This window comes from Vespa crabro, chromosome 18 (assembly GCF_910589235.1).
Source record: "Vespa crabro chromosome 18, iyVesCrab1.2, whole genome shotgun sequence".
NCBI lineage: Eukaryota > Metazoa > Arthropoda > Insecta > Hymenoptera > Vespidae > Vespa > Vespa crabro.
This window is the reverse complement of record NC_060972.1, coordinates 256,643-277,112: the sequence shown is the minus strand read 5'-3', so window position 1 is coordinate 277,112 and position 20,470 is coordinate 256,643. Positions and strand designations below refer to the sequence as shown.

Genomic DNA, 20,470 nt, shown 5'->3' with positions numbered 1-20,470 from the left:
AATACAAATTGGATTAGTGATAGCGATACGACGTACATGCGTCTGAAAGGCTGAGCGCGTTTCGACAAATTTTGGGTGGGCCGTCAGTTGTCTGTTTCGGGCAAATGCCCTGGCTTTTTTCGACATAAAGTCTGAAAAGCTCGAAAGTGTCTCGTGGTACGCAAAAGATTAAAATAATACATTTAAACAAGTTAATATAGGTCATTTTTTAAGTTCTATTTATAAAAAAAATATTGTGATATAATAATATCAAGATATATAGTGATATATTGCTTTGGATATAAGAAGCAAACTTGAAATTAAAAATGATATTAGATGAAATATCTAAAATGATAAGTAAATTTTTATAAATATGTATAATAAACACATACCAAAATGAATATATTTATTAATATATTATATTTAATTGAAATATATCAAGAAATGATTATTTTTCATTGTCCAGTTTAGTTATTTATATATATTGTTCATTATTTTTATATCGATTATAAATTACAGGAAATGAGACATATATGTTTAAATATATTTTTTATGTTCCGAATATAGGACTGACATAAAATATGATTATAATGTCAACGCAAACATAAGATATATTATTATTATAAGAGATGGGTTCAAATATTGCACAAAAATATAATCGATACTTTTAATTTATTCTTAAACATTTTTCAATATAGACATTAATGTATATTGTTATGCGCTTTATAGATAAAAGTTTTATAATAAATTTGAGAGACAAGAGGATTTGTATTGTACTACAGATTAAATCTTAGATATCTTTTTTTTTGGTTTCTTGCATAAAATATATGTAGACAAAAATATATTGGAATCACATACAGAATTTGGACTACGTTTTTCTCATACTTGCCATTTATATTGCTGATAACAGTGCATTTTGGAAGAGTTCCATGTTAATTATATTAATTGCCGCATTTAATAAGTACATCTTTGTACATTCACCATTATATTGTTCAACTCTGTCCTCATTCGAGCTACTCATCCGGACTTTGATGATACTTTTAATATATAATATATCAATGCTCATCATTATGTACAAAAAAAGAATTCCACTATGATCAATTAGTAATTGTATAAATGATAATGTATAATCAATAGATAAAAATATCTATAAATTTCAGTCATTAATTATTGTCTTCATCATTCGTACATAATTTTTTGTTTATTCTAAATAAGTTTAATCATATGAAAGAAAACATTCTAATTGTCCAGATGAGCAGCATTTCTCGATACAAAAAGAAAAAAGAAAAAAATAAAAGTAAGTGGATATATTAAATCGATACACATATGTACGTTGTTTATATTGTAAAATATAGTACTTATACATAAAATAAAGTCTCATATAACTCTCAGATAAGCTTTGTTACGAACAGAACAGAATGGAAATCATTACATGCTAATGTCGATGTGCTCTCGAATCGATTTTAACGATTTAAATTCTTTACGTTTTTGCTATTGTTTAAATGAATGACGATTTTGAAAAAAATAATAGAAGCTTTTAATTTCGAATAATATTTTAATCTTTAATGTCTTTACGCGAAAAACGATGATTAAAAATATAAAAGAGTGATGTATAGATCGCGTTCCGATTCGAGTGCACGCAATATAGTGGACACATTATTTTTTCTTTTTTTTAATTTTTTTTTTTTTATTGTTCCTGCCCATTTATTTATCCACGTATTTGCAATACGATTGCCTGCTCGAGATTCGAATGATCTCTTATCGTTCCGATGGTTGTGATATCGGGGAATCGTAGCTTTCATGAGAAAAATAATTTATATGTTGAGGATGGCGTAAATAACGATGTCGATAACGATAATAATATCGATGTAGACAGGATTCCTTGTTGATACGACATTGTAAGGAGGTAGCGATGCTTGGTTGCAATTGCATTAGATTTAGAGCTGTCGTGACACAAAATTCGTCTTCCATAAGAGCTCCCTTATCGTTTTGATTGTTACAAACTTTGCGTACTTCTATCGCGTAATTCATTAGACATTCATTCATTTCATTTGGTATCTGTAACGAACAAGAAAATTTTATAATTTTATATAATTTTATATAATTATATATAATTATATATAATTTATATATAATAAATATATAAATTAGTATATATTTACATTTTTATATATACAATCATCAGTGAATATCACAAAAATGTTCTGGAGTTGTTAGATAGGTCATATAACAAAATTAACTGGAGTGCAAATATATATATATATGTTCATATTTTATTTTAAATATCATTTGACTATGTTCGACTTCGAAGTTTGTCGGAAAATTGATTTTAATTCTTTTTTTAATTTCTTCTTTTTTTTTTATATAATATGGAACAAATCAAAATAAAAGAAAATCACTTATTAATTAATAATAAGTATCTTGTAAAATAAATAGTCAGTATATATAAAGATTGTAGTTAGTGTAAAGAATTGCATCAGGCTTACGTTTGGATTGTTACATGTTTAGTGATATTTTATTATAAATACTGACCATTTATTTAAAATACCGACCAAATGTTTAACCAAATTAAAAAAAAAATATTTAATGACTCTATAAATAGTAGCCAAGAAAAACAATGAAGCATTAGAGTATGTACATAGTAAATAGAAATATGGATAAATATTAAGGGATTTAGCTACAAATTACTTAAGTAAGTTGTGTACATACGCAAGCTTTACATATTTGAAGCATAACGCATGGTAAATATAGCATCTGACTGTTATCTCCAGTTAAATTATCGACAATCTTACACTGTCGTTCGATCTCCTCCAAATTCGGACAGTTCTTGTTTCCATCCGAAGCTAAATAAATAAAAATAGAAAGAGAAAAATACATTAATCATTTAATTCTTATCTACAATCTTAATATTGTAATTATACATGTCTTTGCATATTATATATACACAATATATCTACCATCATTAATATTTATATTGAAGCCAGTCTGTTTGTTTTCTTTTTTTTGTATACTTTCGTCATTACGAAGGTTTTGTGTGAAATTATTTCGAGCGTAAGCAGCCTTTTGAGCTTCTTTGTGAGCGGCTAGGCTGTTTCTAAATTCATTCAATGCTTTACGCATCTTTTCTAATGAATACGCAGCGGCTAGTCGATTCATGATCTGATCCTTTGCCTGTGAATTATAAGGATTAATCACAATATTACCAAATATATTTAATGAAAGATATAAATACAATCAAACTTTTTACAATATCGTGTTTAATTATAACGATATTTTAAATGTCCTATGATATAAATATTCTTGTATTAATAACTGATTTACTTTTTTTTCTCTTTTTTTTTTACAAACCTTTTCTAAATCCATACCAACGTTATTCAATATCGCATATATCTGATTAACTTTCTCCTTTCTTTCATTGTTCTCACTCTCGGACTCTCGTTCGGGATGTTTCAAATTTTCGGCCATGTTCTATTGAAAAATGGATTCATGTAATCTTCAGTGATGGATAATGCTATTGTTTCCCTTGTAAGCATGTTATTATTAATCATCGTTAAGAATATTTTAACGAACTTTCCATCTATTCCATTTGAATTGCATGTCTTATATTAAAAAAAATAATAGAACACTGAATTGAATTATAATATTGAATTGGACAAAAATATGACATGTAAGATATTTATTTTATTTTTATGGCGTAAAAAGAAGAAAAGTCGTTTTAATGAAAAGTTCAGTAACGATCAACGGTAAAGGATATTAGAAAAAAAAAAAAAGAAATATACCTCATAGTATCGTTGCAACATCCACTCGTCATCTTGATCTTGTGTACCTGGCCTGGCCAAGAATGTAGTCTTTTTCTTCCTACGATCGATACCAAAATACTGAGACCAATCGATATTCTTCTTTTTCATTTCGATGCCTTTCTCTTTTGATGTATTGATCTTCGTGACATTTTCCTTTTGACCCTTGGAAATAGGAGTTATCTTTGGAGCTTCCGACGTATTAACGCGAATATTTTCATGGTCGTGATCGCAATCGTGATCATGATCGTGATCATGGTCGTGGTCATGATCGTGGTCGTGGTCGTGGTCGTGGTTTTGTTCGTGGTCATGATTATGTGGACGTGTACAATTACGAGTCTTCAGGGTAGATTGCGTGCCGAATAATGCGCCTAGATCTTGTGCGACCTTTAAAGAAAATAATGTAAATAATACAAATTTTTTACGAAGCTTTATGGCAACGTTAAAAAAAAACAGAAAAAGAAAAAAAACACACTTACTGTTGGCTATCTATCGAAACTGAACCTACCTTTGGATCCATAATTTGTCTCTTCACTTGTTGGAATTCTTTTGGACTTCTTTTAGCTACCGGATAACGTTTCCCTAAAGTTCGATATTTATCGATTTCTCGGCCCAAAGGATATCTCGCATTTACGTTCCTTCGTTCGGTTGGTAAGAAATAAAGGATATTCTGTTCTGTATCTTTATCCGTGAAATCATTTTCCTCGCCATTTCTTCTTCTTTCACCTGGCAACAAATCTCCTTTATCGAAGAGTTCGCTCCATGACATTGGACCTTCGTTCCTGTTATGTAATAACATCGAATGAAAAGGTTAACGTAAAAAATAAAAGAAAAAGAACTTATTAAAAACTTTTTTACGTTAAATATACTAACTCGTAGAATTTATTTCCTTGGTTGGCCCTATATTTCTCGTAAATTGGTACATCCAAATAATTTTCTTCGGTTTCCGTTTGAGCGTACGGATAATCGTCTTGTAATTCCTCCAGAAACAATTTCGCCAGTTCTCGACTGTCTATATTTGTATTTTCCTTTGCATTACCTCTTTTATGATTAGAACTTCGTTCGCGTTCTCGAAAGAGTGACGGTACGCGTTCCTAAATAAACAATAATATATATATATACATATATAATATATATATATATTATATATATATAGATATATATATATATTTATATATATTATATATTATATGTTATATATATGTGTGTATATATATATATTTCATGCGAAGTCAATCATTTTTTGTTCATTTTTATGGAAATACGTTAGAGTTTTTAGTTACAAATAACGTAAAAGAATTTTTAAAAATTATTAACAATTAACAGTAAATATAAAAACAGTAAATGATTGTCCGAAATTATGCTAGAAAAATGTATAACACGGAACGGTACACAGTTCTCTTTTAAAAATTATATCTTCAGTCTAATCGTTTTTTCTCTTTTCTTTTTAATTTTATCGAGGAAAATCAACCTTTGCTTTAGATTGATCTGTATAATGATCATTTTCTGCGCATATGTACTTACTATACTTTTATTTAAAAAAGTACTCGCACATTTTAAAGCGCATGCTGAAAGAAGAAAGCCTATAAAATACATATATCTAATGTAAATCGTTTAAATTTGTTCAAACTTCCTGTGTATATAATGCACATTTATGTAGAAAAATAAGTTATTAAATAATTATTTCTATAGTACTTGGTATTTTTTATTAAGAAGATTGATTTTTCTCAATAAAATTAAACAAAACTTTTTAATCGAATTTGAACAGGCTGAAATTTTGGGAATTATATTTTTAAATAATCCTTATACGTACTTATACATATTAAAGATTATCACATATTTAATTTAGAATAAAAACAGAAATGTTATTTTTAAAAGTTATCGAGTTTGCGTTTAATGAACCTTTTTTCTTTTCGGCTTTCTCTCTCTCTCTCTCTCTCTCTCTCTCTCTCTCTTTCTCTTTCACTCTCTCATTGTTTTTAATCTCGAAGAAAAGTAGACTTTACCTGCTCCTGCGCGTTCTCCAAATAATCGATAACTGACTTCTCGAGCAACTTGTTGTTTACGCCTTGAAATTCGTCACCCACCATTTCTAGTTGTCCGTTCTCTGGAATCGCAATTGATCTGAATACGGGACATTACGTTGCGATCGGTTAGTTAAAATTTTTTATATGCGTACACCAAAATTAAAATAAGAGATATTAAAAAATTTTTAATTGTAACAGTTTAGGGGTATTAAATGATTTTTTTATTTTAAAATATAAATTTTAAACATAACAGTTTATAATATTAAGTAAACTCATAGCACGTTGATAAGCTCAACAATAAAACTTTATATGTCCTATATCCTTTGAATTGATCGATCACTATAGTGACGAATAATTGTATTATCTATCACAGCGTTTCCCACATTATGTTCCGCGAAAAGTCAATACTATGAAAATTACGAGAATTAATATTATTTTACTATTTTTAAGTGTTTTATTTTGGATAATTAAAACTTGAGAATAAATGTTCGTCTTGTTTTCTTAACTCTTATATTTACTTGATTAATTTTTTTGTCATTAATATCTACCCACTTTATAAAATAATGAAGATGTTCCGTTAAAATTTCAAGATTTGTGAGATGTTCTGTCATAGGAAAATTTAACGCTGATTTATCGTATGTTTGTTCTCACCATTCGGTAGAAATTCAAGTTCCTCGTCTCCTTCTGGAAAAATTCGATCGGCCTGTCGTTCCTTTTCGAACACTCTCTCGATGTCACCTCCGTGATATTTGAGCGAAGGAAAATCATTGTAATATTCTTGAGAGACAGGTTCCAAAGATATCTGTTTTCTTGTAACAGCATTTAGTGCACTTCTCAAGGACTCTTCGTTCGTCTCATAGGGCGCAGGAGCGAGCGCCGTTATTCCAACGCTGACGAGCGTCAAAATCCAACCTTGTCCCAACATCTGCTAATTCAAAAAATCAATAAGCCTTGGTGAATGGATAGAAGTGACCGCTAGGTGCAAACGGGAAATATTTTCTGCCTTTCCTTATCACCCTTATCATTATTAAATCATTATTAAATATGTTTCATTGGGGAATAATATAAATTTCATGAATTAAACTTCTCGATTTATTAGATTTTTTTTATCCTCTCTAAAATGAAGAACAGCAACAAAAGAAAAGAAAGGAAAAAAGAAAAGAAAAAAAATGAGAACAAAAATCCATAAATAGCCAATGCTTACATTCATCAGACTTCTGTTTATTAAATTATTCAGTATGAAAATGTTAATGAGCTTAATTGTATTTGGGCCAATACCGACTTCCCTAAGGGAACAGCGAAGTTCTTTGTCATAACGAAGAAATATTGATGAAATATTTAAAATGAAGAAATATTGTGTACTCGATTGCAAACGATTGATAACAATTAAATGAGATATGAATGTATTCGATGTGTAAAGTCTAAAGTCAATAGTTCAAAATATTTTGCGATCTGAAATAATATTTTCTTCAATATCGATAAGATGACATACATTATATAAATATATATATATATAAACATACATACACACACACATATACACACACTACATTTGAATATAATAAATAAATATATATATATAAATATTTATAATGTTTATAATAGTTTTCCTATATTAATAAATAGTATGGCGGGGATCTTATATGACTATTATAATCCTTCGTTTTACGTCATCGAACGCGTATAATTTGTTTCCCTACGTAAGATCAATAAAGCATGCTACATATTAAGAAACAAATTGACTGGTTTAAAATTAATGCATTATATTTTAATATCGTCAATTATTATTGTCAATGAAAGTAAATTGATATTGCAAATCTCTTTTTAATGCATAAGACTTAATAAGCAACGCGAACAATAAATGAACTCTCATTTTACGAAAGTAAAATACATTTGAAAAATATATAAAATCAGTAAAATGTCAGTTTTTTTTATAAGAATATAATAATATACTAATAAAATGAAAGCAAGAATCCGTAACGTCAAACAATCAGTAGGTGAGTGTTTATAAAAAATATAAATGTAACTAAATTTTTTTCTTCTAATAAAGTATTCCTTACACAGATCGTTCACCTTTTATTATTTAAAACATTCAATTTAACACGCATGTTTTAGCACAACATAATGATATTTACGTTACCGAACGGTGTATACGATTTACCATAAAAGTCTATAAATATATTTAAACATAAGCATAAAAAAAACGCGTTAAAATTATAATTGACGAGACATGAAAGAAAAAAACATAAACATATTGCAAATGATATGAAGTAAAATTATTCACGTTCGTGAACACCGTCCTATCAAAATATCGAATGAACATTAAGGAGAAGGTGACAAGAAACGAAGAAACGTGCTGACATGATAAGGACAATGAAAACATAAATCATATTTCGATCATTTCACTTACTGTTCTCTCTTTCTCTTTCTCTTTCTCTATTTATATCTCTCTCTCTCCCTCTTTCTATTTTTCTCTCTTTTTCTCCCTCTCTTTCTTAATAATTTTTCCTCATGATAAATAACGTAAGTCGTACGATCGTGTTCAATGTCCTTTTAATTCGTCTTTCTTTTTCTATATCTCGTTTTTTCTCTTGCGCGATGGTTTCTCGAAACATGGAATTCGTTCTCTGCACCACGATCACCAATGACGGGAGCTTTTATATAGAAGCCATTGAGGATCGATAGAAACGCGCATGGAACTCTCCGTTTGCCGGTAGCAGCAACAAGTAAAGGCGTGTGGGGTGTGCCTGAAGAAACATACCGAACGGAAAATTATATGGGCATTTGGTATACCTGTTTTTATTCGAGAGAGCTTATCTCCTTCTCTGATTAAATGAAAAATAATGACTCACATGAAATGTAAATAAAATATTACATGTCATTCCTATCACGTAAAAGGGACTTGAAATTTCATGAATATCCCGTGAATTATGTTAATAATTCCAGAAAATATCCGATACTGACAACGTTCATTGTTTTTCGTCCTTCTTTTTATTGATATTTATTTATTTATCTGTTTATTATTTTTTTCGGGTTTTACAAATATTTGATAATAACAGTAATATGTATCAAATTGTATATTTCCATTAAATACATCCGGTATTTAATGCGTTAATTTCGTAACTCCGTAAGTTACGATCAAAAAAGTAATATTAAATGTGATAATATAAAACGTTGAAAATTTATATAGCATGACCAAACTCATCGAGATTATAACTAATTTTAAACTAGTCGATCTAGATAACATTTCTTTTTATTAGAGTTCTTTATTGAAGTTTTTCATTATATTGATGCATTCTTACATCCCTTAATATAACATGGAAATTTTCTCTCACATATATATACACACACATACATTTTACATTGTATAATATATTACGTATAGTATTCATATAAAAGTAGCATTATTATATTTTATATCTTTTTAAGGGATAGGAAGATTTTGATTAATTTTAACTCTTTGAACCTTTTTCCTTATAGTAAGTAAATGATTTTTCTTATAAATTATATGTTCTTTTCGATGGCAATAATTGTTTGAAAATACATTTTCAGATTTCATCATTTCGTTTCTCCAAATTCATCATCTTTTACATTTATCAAATGACACCTTACCTCTATTTAAACGAATACATATCGTGTGTGCTTAAAGTTCCATAAATATTGTACACATATTTCGCGTTCACTTTAAAAATGAAGGACAAATTTTAGGGTAGGTCACATATACATACATATATACCTATATACCTATATACATACATATATACCTATATATATATATATATATATATATATATATATATATATATTCGTTATATAACAAAAATTCCTGACGATATATTTTTTCTTCTCATAGAGTATCATTTTACTATGTCAGCTATATACATGGAATCTTACTAAAACTAATTTCTAAATCGAGAGATGCAATTTTCAAGAGAGAGAAAGAGAGAGAGGAGAGAGAGAGAAAGAGAGAGAGGAGAGAGAGAGAAAGAGAAAGAGAGAGAATCGTGATATACATACATAATACTAACGATTAATAAGTACAACCAAGAAATATAAAAAAAAATAAAAATTTTTATGATAATATGGCTTTATCATTTTCTATACATATAACTTATCTATTCTATCAACTTTCTAACAACCTCTCTCTCACCTTACTCATTCCTCACTTAGATCTTTCTGTCATTTAATAATTGCCTTTTGGATCGCATTAACGAGATTTTTTTTGTTCTTGGTAAGCGAATAACCTAGAAGAAAGATAGCGCTTATCCATAGTCATGATAAGCCGTTATTTTATCAAAGATAACAGTTTAACGGATAACTTAGGGCAGTGAGAAAATATTTTGACTCCAGTGTTCGATATATTATATATAGGTATATATAGATATTTATTTATTTTTTTCTTTTCATTAGAAAATCTTTAAAACAAATTTAATAACAACATAATACGCCTATATATATATATATATATATATATATATATATATATATATCCATAGAATATATTACATAGGATGTAAAATATGAGAGTGCTCAAATTAAAATTAAATTTTTTTATTTCATTAACGAAGAAGAAGAAATGAAAGTATAGTGAGCGTAAAATGTGATGATAGAGAATGATCGAAACGTTATACATTGTGGAGAAACGTTGAAATATATGTACATAAATGTGTGCTGAATTTGTACGTAAATATATAATGTATATAATAGATTTTTATATGCGACGATTTTAGATACAATTGACTTAAATTTTTAGATCAAAACTGTAGGCTGTTAAGTTTGCCGCATTAAATTTTCGTAATGAATGGAAATATGGAATTAGAGGCGCAAGAAAGATCTAGTATACCACCGGTTTTTCGAGGACCTATTGTTATCACAGTACAACCGCAAGGTACGTCTATCTACATGTATATATATTTATGTACGTAAACATTGAAATTTCCTTGTTCCTTCGCTTCCTTCATCCTTCCGTTTTTATTAAATTATCTTGGAATAAGAAATATTTACTATGGCGTTACAATCAGGTGAAAATAACTCGGGCAGAAGACCAATACCAATATCTACTACGGACTGGGTCTCAACACCCAGATCTCAATTGAATGTACTCTCGGGAATGCATTTCTTAGCAGGAGTTGAACAATTGGAAATTCAAAGGATAATCAACTTTAATGGATGTAAATTTCTTTTTCTTATAAACCTTATGAAATATTAAGGTTTTTCAAAAAGTTAATTTTCAGTATAAAAATTCAAGGACACATATATGATTACGTAGGAATATGTGTATATGTAATCATGTTGTATATGCATATGACATATTAATTTTCATATTAAATTTAATTTATTATGTCATTCGATATAATGTAATTCAGTAACGTATTTATTGTTAGACATGGTCGTAAAAAGCTTTTTGTTTATATTTACATATGTTTTTTCTCGATATGTCGCTGTACGTATTATACGTATAATATAATACGATATTGTCATTAGGAAAAAAGAACTTTAGAAAACTCTATATGAAATATCGATATCAAAATATCGATATCAAAAATAATGATATCAAATATATATGTATATATATATATACATACATATATATATATATATATATATATATATATACATATATATGTATATAGAGTGATTATAAATTAAAGGCCAGTCGAATATCTCGTTAGTTCGGAACAGTGGAAAAAAAGAGTATTAAGAAAAGTTTTATAATTTGATATGTCAAATGTTTTAAGAGTATGGAGTATAACACTCGACTACTGATTAAATTGAAAATTGAATGATTGTTTGTTTTTTTATGGAACACCCTGTTTTTTTTTTTATTAATTAAATATTTTAATCAATTATTTAAAAAAAATTATTAAACAAGCACAGATTTAAAGTTAATAATTAATAAGACATTAGCATGTATAATTATGTATTTAATAGTATACACTTTCAAATATAAACAATCTTAAGATGTAACGAAAGAGGTAATGAAAAACATACAAAACAATGTTACAATAAGTTTAGTTACTACTTTACTAAGGCTGTTAATTGCAAACAAAAAAGTTTAAAATTAATTTATAATAACACTAACAAAAATAATAGTTTATTTAATTTTATAAATATTCAAAATGTCCACCATTTTCTTGTATATACAATCAACGTTTTATAATTATACTTTTTTATACATCTGTTTTTGTAACATTTCAGGTGTTATTTGATTAATGGCGTTTATAATTTTTGCTTGTAGTTTTTATAAATTTCGGTTTCATTAAGATTAGTATTACTATTTCTATCAACATGGCATATTTCACAGGTTAATATCTCGTTAATTATTAACTTTAGATCTATATTTGTTTAATAATTTTTAAAAGATAATTAGTTAAAATATTTAATTATTGAAAAAAGTACAGGATGTTCCATAAGAAAAACTAACAATTATTCAACTTCCGATTTATTCGATAGCTGACAATGTTTTATTTCGTACTCTGGAAAATAATCCTCTTCAACTGTTTATACCTTTTTAGTATTTGGATTATCTGGAAATAGAAAACAATATAGAGTGAAAGTACCAAAAGCTGAAACGATCTTTTTAGCTACGGAATCTCGTGAGGACAACGAAGAAAGGTACATATGTAGAGTCGCAGATTTTACGTTAATTTTCTTAGACCAAGCTGGAGAAACGGCGTTTGTTATTAAGAAAAATCCTGTATGGAAATATATGCCTGGACCAGTACATGTAAGTTATCCGTAATTAATAATTCTTTAAAGAACATTATTATTTTTATTTTAACTTAATACGTTAATTACCGAACTAATTTTATGCAAATCGTACGTAACATTGATACATTCACAATTTTTTGTAAGTTATAAAATCCATTGTCATTATTTCCATGCAATTAGAGTTTAGTTTTATATAAAAAAATATATTTTTAATTTTGTAAATATTACTTTTTAAAGGAATCTTTAAAAAATGTTACGAACAAAGGTCTATAAAATTGTATGTTGATTATGTTGATTGTAAGTTATAAAATCCATTGTCATTATTTCCATGCAATTAGAGTTTAGTTTTATATAAAAAAATATATTTTTAATTTTGTAAATATTACTTTTTAAAGGAATCTTTAAAAAATGTTACGAACAAAGGTCTATAAAATTGTATGTTGATTATTGATAAATATTCAATGTGTGAATAATCTTCACTTGATCTCAATTCTGCTCTTGATTGATGACATTTGAGTATCTTCGTCTTAATCTCATTCTCTACTATGTGTATACACTCCCAGATATACACATACAAACCAGTATACAGGATGTCCCTAAAGTAATCATTTATTTTGGCGAAATAAACATAATTCTGTTGAATGTCCACATATTTATAATTCCTCTATTGTTTCATATATGGACCTTGGACAGTCCAAATATGAAAAAATTAAATTAAAAATGATCTCCAAATTGAATTAAAGAAAGCTTAGATTATTTTGTCCGGAGTTTTATTAAAAATGTTTGAATTAGATCATAAAAGATATGTTTGAAAAGTAAATTAAAACATCATAAAAGAATTAAAAGTACATCCGATCTTTAGGATCGTATTAATGAGCTTGAAAGATAATCTCTGATAGATTTAAAAGTGTATTCCAATAGCAGCAGATTACTTTGAAATCTCTAGAGATATTGATGGTATACATTCCAAAAAATTGTAATTTAAGTTTTAATTATATTTTTAGTTTTAATTATATTTTTTTCAGACATTTATTTTCACAGATATATATTTTTTTTTAATATTATAGTAATATCATTTCATTAAGGTATTTTTGTATTATTCATATTATTTTGATTATTTATTTGATTTGATTATGAATATTGATAATTACTGCATGGACATACGCACACTAATTTTTTAAATGTCTGTAATTCATATTCTATTTTAAATGTTCTTTTTTTTTATTTACGAAGAAACTTACGGTATCGAGTACGGCTTTAATTGGGAGTGTGGAACAAAATTTCTCTATATTGGGTCCGAGTTTTACCGTTTACGATGCTTCACGGAAACCTTTGTGCAATATATACGGACCGAATGCATGTAGTTGTTGTATGTACAAGGAATCACAATTTCAGGTAACATTGTAATTAATAATTTAATCGTTTAATGAATTCCCTGCCATGCTGTTTTTGAATAAGTATAATTTTTATACCATGAGTGGCGGAAACATTATGAAGCTTGATAAATATATAAAAGTTATCTATTTTTTTGTTTTTTTGTGAGCTGACAATTTATTTAATTTAATTGAGTATTAAATATTAGAACTATAAAATGCACAATATAACAAACAAATAAGTTTACTTTATATTGAAAATGTACAAGAACAACAAAAAAGTTACTTATTTTTTTTAATTTCTTTTCATTTTAATTCTTTTTTTGATATTATTTCTTCATTAAGTTCATGACAATTCGAATGAACTGTTTCAACTGAATGCATACATTCAGTAATTAATATTTGTATCAAATTTACACTTGCACGTCAATCATTTATTATATATTGTGTGGTCTTTTCTTAGTAAATTTTTTTTTAATTTTGATTAATATTTTCTTTTGTTCCTAATTTTTTCACGATAATGCAAATATTTAAGCAACCAATCGCAAAGTAAATGCTTATAATTAAAGAAAGTTGCATTATACAATTGACAACTCATTAGCATACCGTGTGTAAGTATTTTTATTAGTACACGACTTTAAAAGAGCTACAATAACATAATGTATATAATAGTGATATAAACAATTGTTTTCTTTCATTTTACCTGTCATTGACAAAAATATTATTTGGCCTGAAAATGATCAGTTGAAATGATCAATGAACATGTTCAGTGTGTATCAAAAACGATACATGCGGCTAAAATTTTAATAATAATCATCCATGTGAGTAAAAATTCGAAAAATAACGAAAATCCTGTCTAATATATCGAACGACATTTTTGTGTGAAATTTTATTAGAACTGCTCCAGCTATTTTCTTAAAAATTAATAATTAATTTGTAGGTTTTTGAGATCGCCATTTTGATGGCGATGATATATCTGAAATTTTAAATAGCACTTTTTCATACAGTAGGTAAATTTCGTATAAAATTTTGTTAGATTCGATCAAATTAATTTTTGTTTATAAAAGATATAGTCTATAACAGAAACATTCTCATATTCTCACAGCTTTAGATAATATCATGATTCATGCAGATCTTTAAACATAATAAAAAGAAAAAACAAAAACATTTCCATCAAATATTATAGTAAATAATATTCCCTCGTGGAATTTCTATCTAATCAAAAAATTTGTTTTCTTATTTCTACAGATTATTTCGATCGATGGTTCACATCAAATGGCGTCTTTAATGCATCAATGGAATAATACAATCCATGATTACACTTTATTACTTACTTTTCCATTAGATCTCGACATAAGATTAAAGAGTCTATTGCTCGGTGCATCTTTTCTAATGGTACTTAAAAGTCTACGTACTTCTCTATTAAAGCTTGCAATTGATATTTATTATTATTTATATTTCAGGAACACTTATACTTCGAAAATGTTAAGAGAACGTGAAAAAAACAAACAAAAATTCGAATCGATAAGACATTTATTTATACACAATTATTTGAAATAAAATGCAATAAAGTACGATTAAATTGTATGATTCGATTCAAAAATGGCAGCTATATTTCCATTTCGTTTGAACTGCTTTTGAAGCATATATTCGATTTTCTGATATCTCTCATCATTATATTTACGATACAGAGACCTGCAAAATTTTTATCGGAAGATGAGAATGAGAAACTACATATTTAAGGCGGATTCATTAAAATTCGAATGAATTTTCTAGATCGAAGCGCCATCTAGCATATTTTTTAAGAAGCTTTAGTAGTCTAAAGTTGTATTAAATAAGTTATATACCATGCAGTGGTTAATCATGTCTGATTGTATAAAACAGTTTTACTTAATTTAAATTCTCCAAAAATGTTTTTGAAGAAATAAAATATATTCATAGAAACGTGAATATAAACAAATTTTTCGTATTCGGGTATATAGTTAGAGAAAAATATTTGTGAAATATAACTATCACATTATTTGGATTCACATATATAATTAATTCATGACTTTGTTGACAATTGACGATCTCATCGAAATGCAATGATGTAATCTAGTAGTTTTAGGATGTAAATCTTTTTATTCATTTGTTTATAAAATTATAGATTTCTATTAGATGTGAAAATATATAAACCATACAATCCGTATGCATATTAAAATATATCGTGTAAAGTTTATAGAATTTGATTGTTTTATCGGTAGATAAAGTATTAATCTTGACTAGTAGATGTTCAATTGTTCGAACAAAGGAAAAGTAAACATCAGAAAATTGCAAGGGAGAGTGAATGTACCGGTGCGTCAAAGACTAAACTGTGTGAATATTACATTCGGTTGACTCTAATTTAGCAAAATTACCGATATGTTTAAAACGTGTATCCTGTGAATTTACAATTACTGTTAGCGAAAGAAAAAGGACCATAATAAGCTAGCAATTAATTTAATCATAGCAATACGCAGTAATAAAAATGTTCTACAGATTATGCATTGAAATAAATTAGATTGAATATGGACTGATAATAAAGATAGAAAAGAAAAAAACAGAAGAATTTTTTTAGTCTTTCACAATCTGCTCTTACAATTTACGATACTTTATTTTACTTTATTTTATTATTATATATATTAAAGAGTCGATGGCCAACTTTTATATAACCATGAAATTGAAGGAGATTTTGAGAAACATTGTTTGGTTTACATGAAGTCCTTGGAGCATAATAAAAAAATTATAAGCTGTATAATAGTATTCTAAAGTCACTTATGAAACTAGATATAAATTCAGAAAAGTGAAAAAGAAACAGGTGACAAAGTAAGAGAGCTTATTTTTGTTAAGAATGAGAAAAGACATACTTACAAACAATACTTATTGTTACATATAAACAGGATAATACACATGAGTGATCGTGGGAATTTTAGTGGATAAGAATCCTATGTGTATAACTTGTTTAGTGCCTTAAGAAACTTTTGCTACATTAATTAAACTAGCATGGAAATATCTGGCATGTAAAATATATATTATTAAATAATATATTAGTTATGTTAATTTGAGATTATCTGTATTGCATTTTGCAATACTGTACTGATCGTTTAACTGTACATCTAATGGTTGTAGACATTATGATGTAACATTTAATGATTTAATTGTATGCGAATATCAATACATCATTAATGTTTTGATCAATCTTAAACATTAAAAAATTAACCAATATAATAAATATTCATGTATTTCAATATTAATTTAAAATTGAAATTGAAAATTGAGAATTTAAAATTGAGAATTAATTAAACATTTTGAAAGCCAATTTATCTCGTTTAAAAGTTTAAAAATAATTACTGAAAGCTTTCTTGGTAGATTTGTAGATTTTGGAAAAGTTTTTTCATTGATCAACGCTTATTGGTCTTCTCAAAAATTAACTTTAATGGTAAATACATTGTCAGATGTCACGAAAAAAAAAATTAAGATACGATTTAGCTGTGAAGAGTTTTAAAATATCGTAAAGGAAAATAATGAAATTCTAAAAAAGATTTATTCAAAAAAAAAAAAAAAAAAAAAAAAAAGAAAATAGAAAATAAAAATAACAATTTGTTAATTTAAAATAAGGAATAAATTTCTGAATTAAATTAAATCTATAGTTAAAGAATTAAATAATTTTACTGTATTTTGATAGAAAACATTTGGTCAATTTACTTACGAATGCATATTTCTTATAGATCATAATATATTATCATTATTTCTAAATTTCTAATAAACAGTTTGGTACCGTTATATTATTTATTGTTTATCTATTAAGTAAAACATTTTGTTTTACATTCAAAATAAATAATTTCTTTATATTCTTATACGTTTTATCTTCAATTGTTTGTATAACTACTCAAAGTAATGGATTCTGTTGCATTTATTGAACTCATCGTTGTATGTTATGTTTTCTTACATTTGATTTATTTCTGGTCTTCAGATTATAATGTGGAACTATTTTTACTTAACAAAATTTGGGAAATCTATTAGTAAGTAAACATAGAAATATAAATTATTTATGTTATGATATATACATTATATATATAATGTATATATGTGATATCGAGAAGTTTAATCGATGCTTTGTGCATAAAATGTGAGAAAGTCAGCATGCATAAGTGTATCGGTTCATTTATGAATATTCCGAGGCTTTATTTCCGTGTGAATAAATGTGTATATGCGTATGCGTGTGGACAAGAGTGAGACTTGGGTTTTCGAAAAAAAGGGTAAAGGGAAAGGCGAATGTGACGATCGAAACAGGTCAGTTCTAGAAAAGACACGAAGCAACTAAGACGCGGCTTAAGATATTCTTCATTTTTTTGTATAGTTTTTATTAATTTTCGTCAATAAATCTTCTATTTTATTAATATCACTGACACCGCATATATATATCGTTTAACATTAATAAAAATCTAATTTTTATATTATTTTGGATTTTTTAGGTATATGAAAGATGTCTGGATAACACATGAGTATTCCCAAAGGGATTGAAGAATTGAAGAATTGAAGAATACTTGGCACTTGTATTAACAAAAGTTGAATATAAATTAATATTGTCTGTTATGAGATAGACAATATTGCAAGATGTTAACATAATTTAAAAGGTAAAAATAATTTTATTGTTCTTTTTGAAATATTATTGGAATTTTTTTATTGTAATTATAAAATATATACAGCTCATAGAAAAATATAATATATATGTATATATACATATATATATTTCTCTTTAGGGTTATTATACAATTTCAGTTGTGCGGAAAAATAGGGCGGAAAAAAGAATATAAATAAATAATGTAGATGCAAAATAAATTATTTATTATTGAAAAATACTAATGTACAGTATATCTTTTATACTGGTGTAACTTGCAAAGTAAGATGCAACTTGCAAAGAATTATATATATATATTTATATATATTTATTATATATATATTTATAATATATATATATTTATATATATATTATAAATATATATAAATATATATATATATATTTATATATATTTATAATATATATGTATGCAGCTTCAAATGTTTGTCTTACAGAGAATGCTGTAAGATGATGATGTGCTATTATTGTATTAGATGTTCGTAATATTTACATCAGCAGACTCTCAACACAATTATTAAAAAATTAGATAATGTATAAAAGACTTTTATTATATTTTATTACTCTATAAAAATATTATTCACTACATCATTTATTTATATTACTTATAATATTATTTAAGTTTATATCAGAAGCATAAAAATTGTAAGAAGTAATTAGTGATATACATTTATAGAAATTTATTTTCAGTTTGACATATTAATTAATAATATTGAAGTCAGAGGAAAAATATTACTTTAAATATGGATAAACGAACATTCAAGTTAAATGTATTTTCATAGTTATCATTAATTTGAATAGCCATAAAACATATCTTATTAAATGATCTTTGGCAAATTGTATTTACATATATCTAGTTTATAATTTTTGGAATGTTTTGTTGTGGAAGTTACGCTGGTAGAAAACATGGATTATTTTATTAATATTTCTCACAAGTAAGAGATTTATTTTATATGCTTTCTTCTTACAAAGGATTAGCGATCATCTTTATTTTGTGCGCAAACAATTAACATGAAGATTAATTATAAAAATTGTGATGACGAATTAATACTAACTGATCATTTTTTTGGAAATGATCGAATGATCATTTTTTACTTGAAGGTATTACAATAAAGAATTGTTAAATAATAAACAATTTATTTCGTATCTACATTATTTATTTATATTTTATTATTTCGCTTAATTTTTCTATACAAATGAAATTATATAATAAGCTTAAAAAAATATGTATATAAATATATATATGTATATATTATATTTTTCAATGAGCTATATATACTTCATAATTACAATAACAAAATTTCAATAATACTTCAAAGAAAACAGTAAAATTATTTTTACCCTCTAAACAAACTATTTTAACATTTTCTTTCATTACGTTTATCTACACAAGGCAGTCATACTGTTTGATTCCTCTGTTTGAGGAGCATATAACAACGATGAATGCGAACTGTTTTTTCCTGAATTGATTTGATTGTAATTACTATAGCGTTTCTCGCCCGATGTACTCATTTCGTGAAGCCTATTATATAAGCCCTTCAGGAAAAAAATATAATTTAGTGGATCAATATCAATGTTCTTCTATTCCTGATCAAAAAATTAGTGAGGATAATATTGTGTATGCATCTCATTATCGAAAAGTAGAGCTCGTTTTTACTCTAACAGTATAAAAAATTCCTGTTAAAATTGATCGGTTAATAATTGTAATCTAGTTTATATTACCGGAATACTATATATACGATTATAATTTACGAATAGACCTTTCAATCTAAAAATACAAGATAAATTCGTAAATATGAAAAAAATAGTTATATTTGTTGTGTCGCGAGGGCGCAACTATGAGAGTGTTTCCAGATACACGCCTCACAATGGACCAGCGATGATAGTCGATTTGTACGGAGAATTTCTCTCGTCTCTTGTTCTCAG

The 20,470-nt window shown here is 26.6% G+C and overlaps 2 protein-coding genes across 6 annotated transcripts; one reads left to right on the top strand and one right to left on the bottom strand.

Moving 5' to 3' along the window:
- Nucleotides 1–634: 634 nt before the first annotated feature.
- LOC124430355 lies at nucleotides 635–8,446 on the bottom strand. Of its 3 annotated transcripts, none has more exons than XM_046976785.1 (10): nucleotides 8,214–8,446; nucleotides 6,455–6,731; nucleotides 5,783–5,883; nucleotides 4,650–4,870; nucleotides 4,285–4,558; nucleotides 3,759–4,163; nucleotides 3,328–3,447; nucleotides 2,937–3,150; nucleotides 2,689–2,822; nucleotides 635–2,037 (listed from the first exon to the last, which is right to left on the bottom strand). In XM_046976785.1, the coding sequence occupies exons 2-10, from the start codon at nucleotides 6,726–6,728 to the stop codon at nucleotides 1,738–1,740; spliced, it is 2,043 nt and encodes a 680-aa protein (XP_046832741.1). In that variant the 5' UTR covers nucleotides 6,729–6,731; nucleotides 8,214–8,446; the 3' UTR covers nucleotides 635–1,737. The 3 variants fall into 3 exon arrangements, with proteins under 3 accessions (XP_046832741.1, XP_046832740.1, XP_046832742.1); XM_046976784.1 differs by having other exon boundaries at nucleotides 6,455–6,728; XM_046976786.1 differs by lacking the exon at nucleotides 8,214–8,446 and having other exon boundaries at nucleotides 5,783–5,900; nucleotides 6,455–6,593.
- A 1,613-nt stretch (nucleotides 8,447–10,059) lies between these two features.
- On the top strand, nucleotides 10,060–18,813 carry LOC124430384 (phospholipid scramblase 2-like). 3 transcript variants are annotated; one of them, XR_006943751.1, is made up of 10 exons: nucleotides 10,060–10,174; nucleotides 10,372–10,482; nucleotides 10,570–10,691; nucleotides 10,825–10,974; nucleotides 12,319–12,530; nucleotides 13,748–13,909; nucleotides 15,136–15,282; nucleotides 15,351–16,731; nucleotides 17,879–18,198; nucleotides 18,381–18,813. XR_006943751.1 is itself a non-coding variant. In XM_046976867.1 (8 exons), exons 3-8 carry the CDS (start codon nucleotides 10,601–10,603, stop codon nucleotides 15,384–15,386), a joined length of 798 nt encoding a protein of 265 aa, XP_046832823.1. In that variant the 5' UTR covers nucleotides 10,060–10,174; nucleotides 10,372–10,482; nucleotides 10,557–10,600; the 3' UTR covers nucleotides 15,387–17,446. The 3 variants fall into 3 exon arrangements, 1 of the variants encoding a protein (XP_046832823.1); XR_006943750.1 differs by having other exon boundaries at nucleotides 10,557–10,691; XM_046976867.1 differs by lacking the exons at nucleotides 17,879–18,198; nucleotides 18,381–18,813 and having other exon boundaries at nucleotides 10,557–10,691; nucleotides 15,351–17,446.
- Nucleotides 18,814–20,470: the final 1,657 nt, after the last annotated feature.

What these genes read in the sequence shown, in the direction of transcription:
- LOC124430355 (XM_046976785.1), bottom strand. Translation starts at nt 6,728, where the DNA reads ATGTTGGGACAAGGTTGGATTTTGACGCTCGTCAGCGTTGGAATAACG. An exon ending in GACAAATTATGGATCCAAAG is followed by an intron (nt 4,164 to 4,284) that starts GTAGGTTCAGTT and finishes TTTTCTTTAAAG; the next exon opens with GTCGCACAAGATCTAGGCGC. An exon ending in CAATATAAATATTAATGATG is followed by an intron (nt 2,823 to 2,936) that starts GTAGATATATTG and finishes TTATTTATTTAG; the next exon opens with CTTCGGATGGAAACAAGAAC.
- LOC124430384 (XM_046976867.1), top strand. Translation starts at nt 10,601, where the DNA reads ATGAATGGAAATATGGAATTAGAGGCGCAAGAAAGATCTAGTATACCA. An exon ending in GATAATCAACTTTAATGGAT is followed by an intron (nt 10,975 to 12,318) that starts GTAAATTTCTTT and finishes ATACCTTTTTAG; the next exon opens with TATTTGGATTATCTGGAAAT. An exon ending in TCGGTGCATCTTTTCTAATG is followed by an intron (nt 15,283 to 15,350) that starts GTACTTAAAAGT and finishes TTTATATTTCAG; the next exon opens with GAACACTTATACTTCGAAAA.